The sequence below is a fragment of the Trachemys scripta genome, chromosome 18 (genome assembly GCF_013100865.1).
Source record: "Trachemys scripta elegans isolate TJP31775 chromosome 18, CAS_Tse_1.0, whole genome shotgun sequence".
Classification (NCBI taxonomy): domain Eukaryota; kingdom Metazoa; phylum Chordata; order Testudines; family Emydidae; genus Trachemys; species Trachemys scripta.
The window spans coordinates 7,699,849-7,714,429 of NC_048315.1; the positions used below are offsets into that span (position 1 = coordinate 7,699,849).

General features: G+C 45.7%; 1 protein-coding gene across 6 annotated transcripts in view; it reads right to left on the reverse strand.

The window, feature by feature from the left end:
* ACACA (acetyl-CoA carboxylase alpha) overlaps positions 1-14,581 on the reverse strand; it is a 213,410-nt gene that overhangs the window by 158,692 nt on the left and 40,137 nt on the right. Inside the window, exon 1 of one of the 6 annotated variants that reach the window (XM_034752341.1) lies at positions 3,348-3,587. The exons of the other annotated variants lie outside the window; for them this stretch is intronic. Within the exon in view, the coding sequence (XP_034608232.1) occupies positions 3,348-3,400 (53 nt within the window). The 5' untranslated portion in view covers positions 3,401-3,587. Of the gene's footprint in view, positions 1-3,347; positions 3,588-14,581 lie in introns of those variants that run through there. 6 annotated transcript variants of the gene reach the window in all.

Consider the following 14,581-nt stretch of genomic DNA (forward strand, 5'->3'; position numbering starts at 1 on the left):
TCAAATGATCTAGCTAACCTCCTTCTTAAATTCAGCATCGCTCAGCACTTACTGGGGAAGCTGGACGCCAGACTCCGATCTCCAAAATCAAATGCATCTATTTGCACATTACTAAGAATGTACATTGTTCAAAATCATCTTACATGAGCTGAAAGCCAGAAAAGGCCAGTCTTAAGCACAACCAAAGCAAGTGGCTGCATAGACCTGCCAACTCCCATTCTGAGTTCACCTCTCCTCCAGCGGGACTAAACGTGGTGGCAACTTGTGCCCAGCATCAATTCTTACCCCGACCCGTTACATAGGAGCCTAACACCACAAGCCAGTTTACTCAGCCATGCATACGCCACACATAGTGCAGTTCTTTACAAGGATGGTGTATGTTATTAGGCTTTTCATTCGATTTTAGAGATTGCTAAAGTTTTTTCACAGTGTCGCCCACATTGCCTGGTGGACGCCTCCCTTCCCGCTCACTTTTGTGCGATCCTTTCCACCACCTCATGTACTTTTGGCCTTTTAGCCACTAGAAACCAGGATAGCCAGCCAGCTGCACACACACAGCACATGCTCTGCGGCCTTCCTGGCAGCCCTGGCACACAACTTGGGAACCCCTGACCTAGTCTGGTTACTGAAGAGTTGGTGGCATTGAGCAACTCCACTGGGGAGGAGGGAGGGAAGGGGGCAGACAAGATGACCCTTTAATAATGGAACTTGCTAGAAAAAACAAAGCCAGTAAAGAAATAAAAAATGATAAAGCTAGCAAGTTTGGGGTGCCTGCGCAGTACAGAGGATCAATCAAGCCTATGGCAGCCAATCTAGCATAAACCCTACTTAACAAGCTGCAAATTATAACCACAAATCCTAATTTCAAACAAACAAAGGTTTAAGTGTCTCAGCTAAATAGTTTAAGAATGAAATGTTGTTAAAGTCCTGCATGAACAATAGCTAGAGCTAGTTTGTAGTAACCTGCGGAGCCAGGTAGATACCACAAAACAGGGACATTTCCCATAGAAGCCTTTTCTATTGTTTATTATTAATTATTATTATTATTGTGCATTATTTACATAAAGTACACTATCCTTTACAGCAGGGGTCCCCAACGTGGTGCCCGCCAGGGCGTCTAAGTACACCCGCGTACTGGCCGGCGGACAAGCATCTGCCAAAATGCCACCGACAAGCAGCGTCATCGAGAGGTGTCGCCGCCGAAATGACGCCGATTTTCAGCGGCATTTCAGCAGCGACACCTCTGGATGACGCTGCTTGCCGGCGGCATTTCAGCAGTGATGCCTATTGACATTGCCACTTGTCGGTGACATTTCGGCGCATGCTCATCTGCCGCCACGGTCTTCCGTGGCTCGTCATCTGGTGCCTGCCAGACGAAAAAGGTTGGGGACCGCTGCTTTACAGACTATGTAAGGAGATAAGGTCTCAATGTAGCTCAAACATACCACACATTCAGGGATATGAACCAGAACCAAAGCCAGAACCCAGATACAGACAATCATGAGCTGTATTCAGGAGGAAGAATGGTCTCTTGGTTGAAACACTAGACTGGGACTCTCAAAATCTGGCCTCAATTCCTAGTTGTCACACAGATATTCTGTATGACCTTATACAAGTCAGAATCCCTCTGCACTTCAATACATTGTATGTAAAATGCAGCTGGGGGGGCTTTCTTTTTGTTCTTTGTTTGTACAGAACCTAACACAATGGGGTCCTGGGTCCATGACTGCAGCTCCTAGGCACTACAATAACACAAATAAGTAATTTCCCTTTCTCCTCCCCTTTTTGAGCATGTTCTCTATTATTATGTGTATGCACAGCTTCTAGCATAACAGGGCCCTGACTTCTGTCAAGACTGCTCTTACTACCATAACACAAACAACAAAAGCATTGATCGTGTTTGAAATTCAGATCCAAAATTTGCAGCTTCAGCCATTTTTGGACACGTGGGAAATTTCCATTGCCAGGAGACACAGAGGCCTTGCTGGTGAAGAAATCCACAACAGAAGGTTTCACAAGCCAAATAGTTTTTTATACTAATTCTGAGAAGTGGGAAGTTGTTCCAAGCAATGGGAGGGAGACATGAAAGGAGGCATGAAGCCAAGATTGGGAAGAGGCAAAGGAGGCAGATAGACAAACCCCTCTGAAAATCCCAGTCCTAAACCTAAGAGAATTAGGCACCAAACTGTAGTAAATCCACCTCTCCATGAGGTGGCAACTAGGTAAATGGAATAATCCTTCCATCGACCAAGCTGCGATTACAATGAGAGTAAAGTTGATTGAACTACATCACACAGGGCAAGACATTTTTCACAACCCTGAGCTATGTTTCAGGAGCAGACCAGGCCTAAGAAGAACCAGGGCAAGCAGCATAGAAAGGCAAAAAAGATGTAGGTGGAACCAGAGCTTTATTAAGCCATATACATCTCAAAACCGGTTAGTAAATTAGAGCACAGCAGTGCAGAAGCAGGACTTGCACTATATCCTAGTATATACATTGCACAGCAACCTAGGACTGAAGAGGTCACTCTTGATTACATGGTTAGTGGAAACTGGCAAATCAACAACAGGAGAACTAAGGGACAAAGTACAAATCTGGGATCCAATCCTGCTTATGCATGTGAGTGTTAGTCCCACTAGCTTCAAATGACTACTTACAAGCACAGATTTTCCCCCACACAAATGTTTGCAAGACCAGGGCTTAAATATTCAGAATAAAACATACTGCTTGCAGGTATAGCTCAGAGTTTATTTAGTGATAGGCAGCATACTGAAACATGGAATCGAAGTACTAATAATTGAGACTATGTGTCAACTCCGGGCAGAAGAAAGCAGCTTTTACTTTTTCGGGAGAGTGGTTGGTGGAGTGGGAGCATTACCTAATGTGAAAGAGCACCAAACAGAGCAGAAATTGTCCTGTGCAAAAAAACCAGCAGCCAGCCCAGCTGTACGCAGTTCCAGTCTAAGTTACTTGGCAAGGAATGCCAGCAAGTCACTTTGAACACAGCTGCAGCATTTGGTGGTACCTTGAGAGCCCCTATCTAGAAAAATCTGCTGTTGCAATTTTGGAAGCTGAACTGAAAGTTCTGCAGCAATTCAAAGATCTGTCCCTTTCACTCTTTGAGCATATTTACTTTCTAGCTATGACACAATAAAGCCTCTTTTGCAAAAACTGCATCCCCAAACGCCTCCTACTAATTAAGAATTCCAAGGATGATCAAATCACCACTGGAAAATATTCAGGATCCAGTACTGATTTTCCAGAGCAAAGACTCTAACCCTCTCAGTCCTGGGAAGATGTAATTTGTAAGGTCCGACCACATCAGTAAAGCTGGAGCAGTTCTTACCTTTGGAGCATGTAATACCTGACCTCTTGAGTTTCCTTTGCAGAATCCTCCATGATGGTCTGCTAGAGGGATTTCCAGATTTTGATTTTGTTTATGACTCATTTACAGCTGCAGCTCTAAATCCAGAAGGAGAAAGCCACAAAGTGCTTCCTTTGAATTTGTATGGTCCCTCTTGGAACTAGATTTGAACAACACAGCATTTCCCTGATTGCCTCAGATTTTTAACCTTTGTCTCTCCCTTCCCCACCCTCTTCAGTCTCAGTCTCTCTCTCTCTCTCTCCCCCTGTGACACATGGTGTGTATACTCAGCTGGGGTAGCAGCTTTCACTGATCTGCATTTGAGAGAAAAGAGTTGATCAGGGAGGAGAAAGAAAAGATCTCCGGGTTATGTAATTGGGTTTAAGAAACAGCACTGCTGCTGCAGTTTTCATGCTGCAAAATAGCTTTCCATTGCAATGATCATTCTCTGCTCACACTCACTAGAGTGAGGTCACTTTAGAAGACACTTTAGATTCCACAGTTTCCCGTTTGTCAGGAATACATGTCAAACACACCCAGAGGCAATGCCTTGGTGTATACATGGATACTGGCCAGTGAATCAGCAAGCACTTGCTCAGAAGATGCATGGATGCATCGGGGGAAGGGGGTGCACTGAGGTGTTCCTTTTTGAGCCAATAATCCCAGAGAAGTCCATCAAGCTGAAAGGATTGCTATCTAGATCAGGTTGAAAATAAAAGTCACCAGGCTGAGCAGATGACACAGAACACGTTTCCACAGTTAAACAGAGAAGAATCAGATGTGAAGCTTCTCCGGTCATATAGGGAAGGATGGTGTGGATTAGACAGGACGAGGGATGGTCCAGTGCACTAGCCTGGAACTCAGGAGACTTCAATTCAATTCCCTGCCATGCCACAGGCTGCTTGTGACACCTAAGTCTTTCTGTGCCTCAGTTCCCCATCTGTAAAATGGGGATGATACTTCCCTAGCTCCCAAGGGTACTGTGAGGATAAATACATGAAAGATTGTGAGGCTCTCAGATACTATGGGGATGGAAGCCCTGTAAGTACCTAAGATAGACATAAACATGAGCATCAAGCACACAAGAAAAAGGTACACTGGGGACCTCTGAACACAAAAACCATGAGAAATGTACGTGTATGTAGCAAAAGGTACAATAAATAATAATAATAATATAAGGAGATATACCTATCTCATAGAACTGGAAGGGACCCCAAAAGCTCATTGAGTCCAGCCCCCTGCCTTCACTAGCAGGACCAAGTACTGACTTTTGCACCAGATCCCTAAGTGGCCCCCTCAAGGATTGAACTCACAACCCTGGGTTTAGCAGGCCAATGCTCAAACCACTGAGCTATCCCTCATCCTGCTCACTATGGGATCAGAACTAGATGCAGAAATTGGATTCTGTTTTCAAATCCTGAAAAGTACAGAGACCCATCTCCAGTCATCACATATTTTAAACTAGTACAGCCCTGATCCCAGTCTGCAGAGGGTCTGCCAGCATGAGTGATGGGAGGGAAACTATACAATCATCCAAAGATCATTTCAATAAGGATGCATCCACAGCAACCAGTAGTTACTTGGCCTATACAGCTCTTAACATGGTACCCTCCGAAGCCTGAAGCAGGACAACAGGGTGCCAGAGCAGTGAAGAGCAAGGCCAGTGCTTTGAGTCAAAGAGAGGAGCTAGAAATAGGGGCACATGGGGAGGTATGTTCAGGCAGAAAGTCCTGTGTGGATAGGGTGACCAGATGTCCCAATTCTATAGGGACAGTCCCGATATTTGGGGCTTTTTCTTATATAGGCACCTATTACCCTCCACTCCCATCCCGATTTTTCACACTTTCTATCTGGTCACTCTATATGTGGATCCAATTTCCCTGAGCTTTATCAGTAGAAAGATGGAAGGGCACAGTGACACCTTGTGGCTGCAGAGAAGGATGCAGATAGAGCATCTGGAGTGCAAGGGAATCTCTTCTGAGTAGAGAACAATGGTGACCAAAGACTTAGTGGAAGGGTCTGAGCTGCAAAAATTTGGATCTGGATGTCAGCCCCCAATACACACAGAATTTGGGGTGTTCAGTTCTGGAGATTTGGTTGGTCCTTTGTACAAAAGCCATGGAATTTGGCTGTGTTCTGGATTCCGACACCCAAAGTTTGGGGTGAGTGCTCAGATGCTGGTTGTGCGGGAACATGACTGCTTCTGTCCCTTCCTGACAGGATAGAGAAGGAAGGGAAGAAGCAAGCACTGAGGGGCTGCTGCTGTCAGTTCCTTCATCAGTGGCAAGATTCCTTCAGGCTACAGGCACCGCTCATGGAAGTGCTCCAGGCTGCTCTAAACCAAACCACACGCTGTTGAGATGGGGAACCTGGGATGCCAGGGACCCAAGCTGCTTCGCCTATCCCCTCGAGATTAACGCCCACACTTTCATCCCAGCATTAACAAGCATGGGCACAGCAGATGCAATATTTCTTCTAGGGCGCAGGCCTGTTTAATCACTTCATGACTAATGAAGCAACTGGCATGTTCACCCAACAACTAAATGCATCACTTCCACTGATGGCCTTTGCTTACATTCACGAAGTGCTAGGGACCTTTGGAGGCAGGGCCACACTTCAAAATGTATCAGCACAATAGAGCTAGGCAGAAAAATTGCCACAAAACATTTTTCCCATAGGAATTTGCCAAAATTGAAACATTGCATAGAAACCGTCGAATTTCAATGAACTTCCAGGGGAACCCAGGCAGGATTCTATTGGAAACCTGCCTAGTTCCCTGCCAGCTCCCTCACCCAGCTCCTCCATAGCCCGCCTGGTGGGCTACTGGGGAAGAGGGGTCCAAGACTCCAGGGCAGCCCACCACATGGACTGCCCAAGCTCCCAGGTCCTTCACAGCCTGCCAGGTGGGCTACAGCAGAGCTGGCACTCCCAGCTCCCCTTCCACCCATCAGGCAGACTACACAATGTCTGCCAAATGTTCAAGCCCCCCACATCCCAAACCCACTCAGTCTCTGAACTTCGGAGCCATGGGAGAATAAATCTATCGCCTCTGCTACAAGTATAACATGCCTGGAGCAGCCACAACACTGGCTAAAAACATGAATCATGTCTGCTAGCAGCTGAATTCACTGTGAGGTATGCTACCAAATCAGTGCACATGACTTTGGTGCAACACATCCTCAAGAGACATTCCGCACAAGGATAGCGCCATTCTGATATGATACCCCCCCCCCCCCAGACACACACAAACACACTGCAAAGGTTCTTTCCTGAGCATCTAACTACACAGACACTGTCCATGTTACCCTAATTACAGTAAACACAAAAAATTCATCCTCTCTTTGGCACCAGGCCCATCATTAGACAAAAAGACAAACTTATGCTGTTGTCTCCCATTCAGATCTCTAACAAATGGAGAGCATCCATTTTAGACACATACCTGACACACATTCCAACTAGGAGCCTGCATTGATCCCAGCACTGTAACATGCCTATCAGTGACGTAGCAGTTTATTCCAGAGGCAGTGATGCATTAGCTGGCTTGTTTGCAATGCAGTCTTAAGCAGACTGCAGCACGCGTGCACACACACTCCCACACACACACACACACACACAAACCCCGAAAGGATTATTTTGCACACTAGGCCTGCAAAGGGTGTGGAGAGGCAGCTTTGATCACGAATGCAGGGTTTTTTTACTCATGCTGATTTAGAGATGTATCTGATCTGAGTGGGAAGCTTTAAGCACAGCTAAAGCAACCATATTATGACCTGCTCCGGTTTCAGAGCTGCTCTTGCGAGCTATTTTACTGAGACACACAGATAAAGCAAGTGTGCACCCATGCAGTCTAGAAAGCGAAGCAGCTTTTGGGGGCTATTTTAGACAGAGGAAATGGCTGAACATGCTTTGGGTAAGAAGTAAGAAGGCTATCTGGGGAAGAGGACTGACTGGACTTAACCAAATACAGGAGTTCTATTTCTGAACCCTTGAAGGGTTACATGTCATACTTCATCCTATAGGTGTCAACAAAATGACATCAGTGGTCTCAGATCTGTTTGCTTGAAAGGCCAGTGCTTACGGACCTTAAGTCATTAAAGATTGGGCACAATAGAGCAGTAGTTCTCAACCAGAAGTACAATACCCCTGGGGATATGCAGAGGACTTCCAGGGGGTGCATCAACTCATCTAGATATTTGCCTCGTTTTACAACAGGCTACATAAAAAGCACTAACTGAAGTCAGCACAAACTAAAATTTCAGACAAATAAAATGGGGAAGCAATTTCAGTAATAATGTGCTGTGACACTTTATATTTTTATGTCTGATTTTGTAAGCAACTCGTTTTTAAGTGAGGTGAAACTTGGGGTACGCAAGACATCAGACTCCTGCAAGGGCTGCAGTAGTCTGGAAAGGTTGAGAAAAACTGCAATAAAACACAGATCATCCCCTTTATTGCTCAGCATGTTCCCCACACTGATATCCATGTGAATTGTGAGCAATGATGGAGGGGAGACTGCAGCCCATAATAATTATTCTGGAACCAAAAACCACAGGACCCAGCCTAGCCGAAGGAGTGATTGATTTCATGCCTCCAAAACAAGATTCCTTTTTCCTGCACTGGGTACTTTGGTTGCAACAGCTGCAAAGTCGTCGGCATTGTGACATTTCTCATTTGGAAGAAACACACATTTTCTTTTTATAAATCACAAATCCAATCTCTCAATTATCTGCCATCCTGCATTTGTACAGCTGGCCTGTATATTATATTTGTCCAAGTTAGATTGTAAACTCTTCAGCACAAGAACCTTGTCTTATGCATTCTTGTCTTACTACCTGTCCTTCCAGCAGGCCTCGTGTGCAAAGGAATTGCATTGCAATTGCATTGCATAAGGAACAAACCAGATTAATTCCTGGTATGATTCCAATTAAGCCAGTAGAGTTACATTCTGTATGAAATTGGCACAGTAGCTTCAATTGAGGATGATAAAGTCAGATTCCAAGTACAGACAGAAAGCTGGGAGTCACTAAGAATTTGCATTGTAAACAGAAACCATGTTTCTGACACCCCTTCTCTCACTATTCGTACCTTACTCCAAGAGCAGTTCCACCAATTTCAATGGGATTATTCCGCAAAGTAACGATTGTACAGCAGTGAAGGTAATAGAATCTGGCCTACAGATGACACCACCAGAGGGATTGCCTTTGAATTTCAGGAAAGGGGATGAGGTGAGGATTAGATTCAAATCCCTGAATTCATATTTTCCACTCTGGTTTTGGTTCAGCGTTGGATCCAAAGCAGGAAGGGGCTGTTCAACTTCAGTACCAAGATGTCCTCCAAATCTAGCAAGAGCAACTAAACTGGTGACATTTCTGCCATTTTTGGGCAAAACTCCACGAGATTTTGGTGCCATCAGGCTCAAACTCTAGTTTTAAATCTACAATTAAATTCAAATCCTGAGCCCTATAATCTAAATTTAATCTCCATCCACATACCAGTTCCTGGGGCCAGCTCTTACTAAAAAGTCTTTTTTTTTTTTTTTTTAAATCTGATCCTCCACGTAATTCTGCAAGTTCCTGTAATATCAGCCAGTTAGTTTTCAAGTCAAGTTACACTGCAGAGACAAGGGTATTTAAACAAAACAAAAAATCAAATTGCGCCCCCTACACAGTTGAATTTGCAGCAGCACTGAAGAGCTCCACAAGGGATGACGTCTAGTGCTCCTTATCACGAAAGTTTAAAGGTGAAATGGGGGAATTGGAGGGAAATATTTGTGCCTTTTACAGTGAACAGCTTCAAAAGTTTCTCCCAAAGTTTCTTCCAAAATTTCCTACCCAAAGGGTTTTGCTCAAGGATAGCCTTGTAATTAAAAACACAGTATTAGAAGTCAGAAGATCTGGGTTATTTCCCAGCACAGCGATTTCCTACACTTCCTTGTGCCTCAGTTTTCCTCTCCATAAAATAGGAACACTGATACTTCCCTGTTTCCCAGATGTATTGCAGGACTTAATTCACGTAGGGCCCTGCCAATGCCCATTGAAGTCAGTAGGAGACCTTCCACTGATTTCAATGTGCCTCTGATTGAGCCTCTAAAATGTCTAAAAAGCACATAGTAGGCCCAATATTTTGAGGTGCTGAGTGCCTCCTAACTATAATGGGAATGGAGGGCATTTAGCAGACCTCAGGAGAGGGCTCTAAAATTCTTAGATGGAAGGTTTTATTAAATTGCAAAATATACTTTATCCTTTTAATTAGAAAGATCTTCTATGTGAATAGGTTTATCACTCAGCACTATGGAATCACAGCATGATTCTGAGTAGATTCTCAAAATCTTCCAACAAAAAGGGACTCTGGACTTAGTACTTCTAATGTAAAAGCAGGGGAGGAAAGGATAAAAAAATATATTGAGGGCGGAAAAAGCAACATTCCTCTTCGTACATCTCAAAAAGAGCAGGATGGAGGCACAAACACTTTACAATTTGATTTGCAGATCACCTTCTCTTATTTATTGTATTGAGCGGGTGGAATAGTAGGATGGATTTTAGAAGAGCTGCTTAACAATTTAAGAAAAGGAAGAAATAAAGAGTTTGCTTTAGGTTATGCTGGTGACATGTAGTTACAAAACCATCCCCTTTTTAATGGGCACAGGGCCTGATCCAAAGCCCTATCCAAACGCAGTAAGAGACCTTTCCATTCATTTTAGTAGGTATTGCATCAGGCACATAGTTTAGACCCAAAATTTAGATTTTGGGGCTTTTTAAAATAAAAATAAAAAAAACTTTATACTACTGAATGACTAGAGCGTTTTCAATGTAATGCAATTTTCAAGGCAATTTCAACATCCCGTAGCAGTGTTGCAAACTCAGGCTCAGCAATATTACAATGGTGTTTGAGAACAAGAAAGCAAAAAGGAGTGTAAACAAAGTGAATTGGCTATGCTAGTTTCACTGGCTAGACTAAGTGAAGTGCAAAGGACAACCAAACCGCATCAATGGTGAAGGCTAAGGATTGGGAGGGAGAAGAGATTGATAGAAATTATTTGTTTTGGCAATGCCTCCTTTAAGATAGACATTTATGCAAGTTGCTGAAATAAAACTGTATCGGGGACATGCATCACCCTCCTCTATCTGCTGAGCGAATAGTTGTCGACCTATGGCAAAGGCGGCGAACAGGAGGAAAGCAACCCTGCTGCCCTCAGCAAGCAACACAGAATTTCATTTCATTAATGGCCTTCTGTCTGGGAGATGCAAGCTCTGATGTAAGTCTCCTCAAACAGGCCTCAGCAGTACCATGGCAACTGGTGGCACAGAGAGCAGATTAAGGGAGGAGCCTTCAATTCAAGTAGTGGCCACGTGGCTGGAAATCCGGAGAGGACCTGGAAGGGGAGAAATCAGACCAGTGAAGGAAAATTTCCTACACAACAGTGCATGGTTTGGAAATTCCAGAGCAAGGCCTGATCGTTCCTAAACTTAAGTATGCATCTGAGATATGCCAATGGAACTGCTAATGTGCATAAGGTTGCACAGATGCTTAAAACTTTGCAGGATTAAAGTAGGGTTACCATATTTCCTCATTAAAAAAAAAAAGAGGACATTCCACGGGGCCCTGGCCTCACCCCCAGCCTCACCCCAACTCCGCCCCTTCCCCACCCCAACTCCGCCTCTTCCCCCAAAGTCCCTGCCCCAACTCTGCTCCCTCCCCTGAGCATCCCACATTCCCCCTCCTCCCTCCCAGCAGCGAAACAGCTGCTCGAGCGCTACCAGCTTCACGGTTTGCTTCCCCAGCGCAGCCAGAGCCCGGGAGGGAAAGCGCCCGGCTGGGGGCGCAGGGTCTGGAGGTCTGGGGGCTGCCCGGCAAACCGTGAAGCCGGTAGCGCTCGGGCAGCTCGGCTCTTCAGCTACACAGAGCTGAGGTGTCTGGGGGGAGCAGCAGCAGCCGTCACGGGGGAAACTGCCTGCAGCTAGCAGCCTGTGGGAGCCCCAAGGTAAGCAGGGGACTGGGGCAGGGATGCCGGCAAAGCTATTTTCTCGGACGTGTTCGGCTTTTTGGCAATTCCCCCCAGACGGGGATTTGAGGACCAAAAAGCCGGACATGTCCGGGAAAAACCGGACGTATGGTAACCCTACCTAACTGCCCCCCAGGACTCCACCCCCTACCTAAGCCTCCCTGCTCCTTGTCCCCTCCTGAGACCTTCTCCCCATCCTAACTGGCCCCCTAGGACCCTACCCCCTACCTGTCCCCTGACTGCCCCCTCCTGAGACCCTCCCCCCATCCTAACTGGTCCCCTAGGACCCTACCCCCTACCTGTCCCCTGACTGCCCCAACCCTTATACACACCCCCAGAGAGACACCAGGGACTACCACGCCCCATCCAACCACTCCCCTTCCCCTGACAGCCCCCCCCAGAACTCTCGACCCATCTAAACCCCTCTGCTCCCTGTCCCCTGACTGTCCCCTCCTGGGACCCCTGCTCCTAACTGCCCTCCAGAACCCCAACCCCTACCTAACCCTCCCTGTTCATATCCCCTAACTGCCCCCATAGCACCCTACCCTCTACTTGTACCCTGACTGCCCAAAACCTTACACCCACAACCCCCAGACAGCCCCCTCCGAATTCCTGACCCATCATACCCTCCCCCTGCTCCCTGTCTCTTGACTGCCCCCTCCAGAACCTCCCTGCCCCTTCTCCGACCCTCTGGCCCCTTACCGTGCCGCTCAGAACAGCACGTCGGGCTCCATGCACAGCCCGACACGCTGCCACGCTCCCCCATGGAGTGCATAGCCCGGTTCCCGCCCTCGCAGAGTGCTGCAGAGCGGCGCGCTGGGCAGGGGGAGGAGCTCCAGACCGCCGGAGGCCCGTTGCGAACAGCCGGCCGGCTGCGAATGCAGGGAGGGGGAGGGAGGGAGAGAGAGGAGGGGAGTGATCTCAGCTGCAGGGGAGAGGAGGGGGAAGCGGAGGAGGGGCTCTCTCTGGCTGCCAGAGCCCCATGCAAGTGGCACCATCCGGCCGGCTGCCCTGTCAGCCGCGCACGCTCTGCATTTACAAATTCCCCCCGGACGCTATTTTTAACTGAGAAAAGCCAGACATGTCCGGGGGAATCCGGACGAATGGTAACCCTAATTAAAGCCTACTTGTTTAACTTAAAATAAAACACAAAAATAGATCAGCTGTTTGGTTGGTGCTCTGTGCTATCATGCCAAGTTCAAGGTCAGGTCTGGCATTTCATCTGGCTGCCCAGTCTAAAGTGCTCAAGACATCCCTCTCAGGATCAAAATTAGGGCCTCATTCTGAGAAGACTTCAACATGTGAATCACTGCTCACATGAGTCTCAGTAATTCAGTGGACTACTCACCTGGTTAAAGTTTGTCTATGGAAATCTTCTGGTAATGAGGCAGAAAGGGCCAAATTCTCTGTGGGATTAACTCCAGTGACTTAATGGAGTTACACTCACAGGTAAAGATCCAATTCTGCAAGCGATTCTTCACAAGAACAACTCTGCACCAGCCCAGTAACTTACTATACTGGGGCCTAAAGATGTAAACAGAAAAAAAAGTGTGCAGAATTTCCTTGATTTTAATATGGGTTTCATACAAGATGCCATCTTGAAAATGTTAGTAAAAGTCAAGAACAATTTATTAAATATTTACTTAATCACATTGTGCCAAAAGAACCCCAAAGTGCTTTCCAAGTTAATGCATTCAGGAGTTATTTTAACCACTATTGAAACACTGGATGGACCACAGCAGCTGTTTAACAGCTCCCTGCAACTCTACACAGCATGCCAGGACAGGAGTGCTGTCTTCCATCAGAAGAAATCAGCGAACCCCAAAGACACAATGTTGTGCTAAAACAACAAGGAGTCTGGTGGCACCTTAAAGACTAACAGATTTATTTGGGCATAAGCTTTCGTGAGTAAAAACCTCACTTCTTCGGATGCAAAACATCACGAAAGCTTATGCCCAAATAAATCTGTTAGTCTTTAAGGTGCCACCAGACTCCTTGTTGTTTTTGTAGATACAGACTAACACGGCTACCCCCTGATACTTGAATGTTGTGCTAGTGCATGAGAAGATGAAACTGACCAGAAACAAAACACCAGTCAAGCTTTACTGTCCAAGTTGTGTAAAGTGCAAAAAGTATACAGACAGTACAAATGAAAGATGTTTGAAAGATGTTCAGTCGTAATGCAAGATGCTTTTATAACATAGAGGGGTTAAGGGAATTATTTTTAAACACGTGTTTTCTGTTTGCAGTGCCCCTTTAACAAGGTGGAACAGTACAGCAAAGCAATTTTCAGTAGTACACAGGCAGGCACAGCTTTATAACAATATTCTGATCTGTCTGCTTGTTTTTTCAGTACGCATTTTTCTTGCTAAACAGAGGAAGATGTGCCACATGCCAGCTGAAAGCACATGATCGGATCATAGTTTTTCAAATCAGTCAACTGATGACCAACTGGCACAACTAGACCATATGGATTTCTAGCTGGAATGGGAGTTTACCTTGCACATCTTGTCTCAGCAAGGGTTTCTTTAGCAACATCATAGCATTTAGTAAGTGGAGTTTTCTGTCAATTCGAATGTTCTATTCTCTTCTGTTCACCAAAACAGAATTTGATTATCTCACAGTGTCTATGAGCAGAGACTAACAAGTTTTAAATCTACTCTGATAAGGTGGAAAAAAAACAACACACAATCTAGATACTGAAATACAGAAATGTGACTTGGCATACTGAATGACCATTACCGGCTCCTGATTTATGGATTACATGCAATCATCTGATAGGATCTCAGCTAATACAAATACGTTTTCTAATATACAGATGTGGTGTTAGCTAGTGGGTGGGATAAGGGGACTGGGAGCTAGGAGGTCCACGTTCTAGCGTAGACTCTGCAACTAACATGCTGTGAGAGATCACACAGATCAGTTGACCTCTCTTTACTTGGGATTTCCCAATCTATAAAACAGGAAGAGGAGGACAGTTTAATTGAGTGTTATTTGAGGACCAAAGAGGAGTAATCCTAGCAGTGGGGTGATCTTAATGAGGTGATTTTCTCATCTGTGTTTCAGTGCATCAGCTGAATTTTCACATTGTGAAACTGTGCTTGAGGTGACATGGCAAGTCTGATGAAACCACACCTGGTCAATAGGGCGCGCATGATCACAACCCCAACCTTGGTGCTACATAACACGGTCACCCAGAATTGCATAACCACTT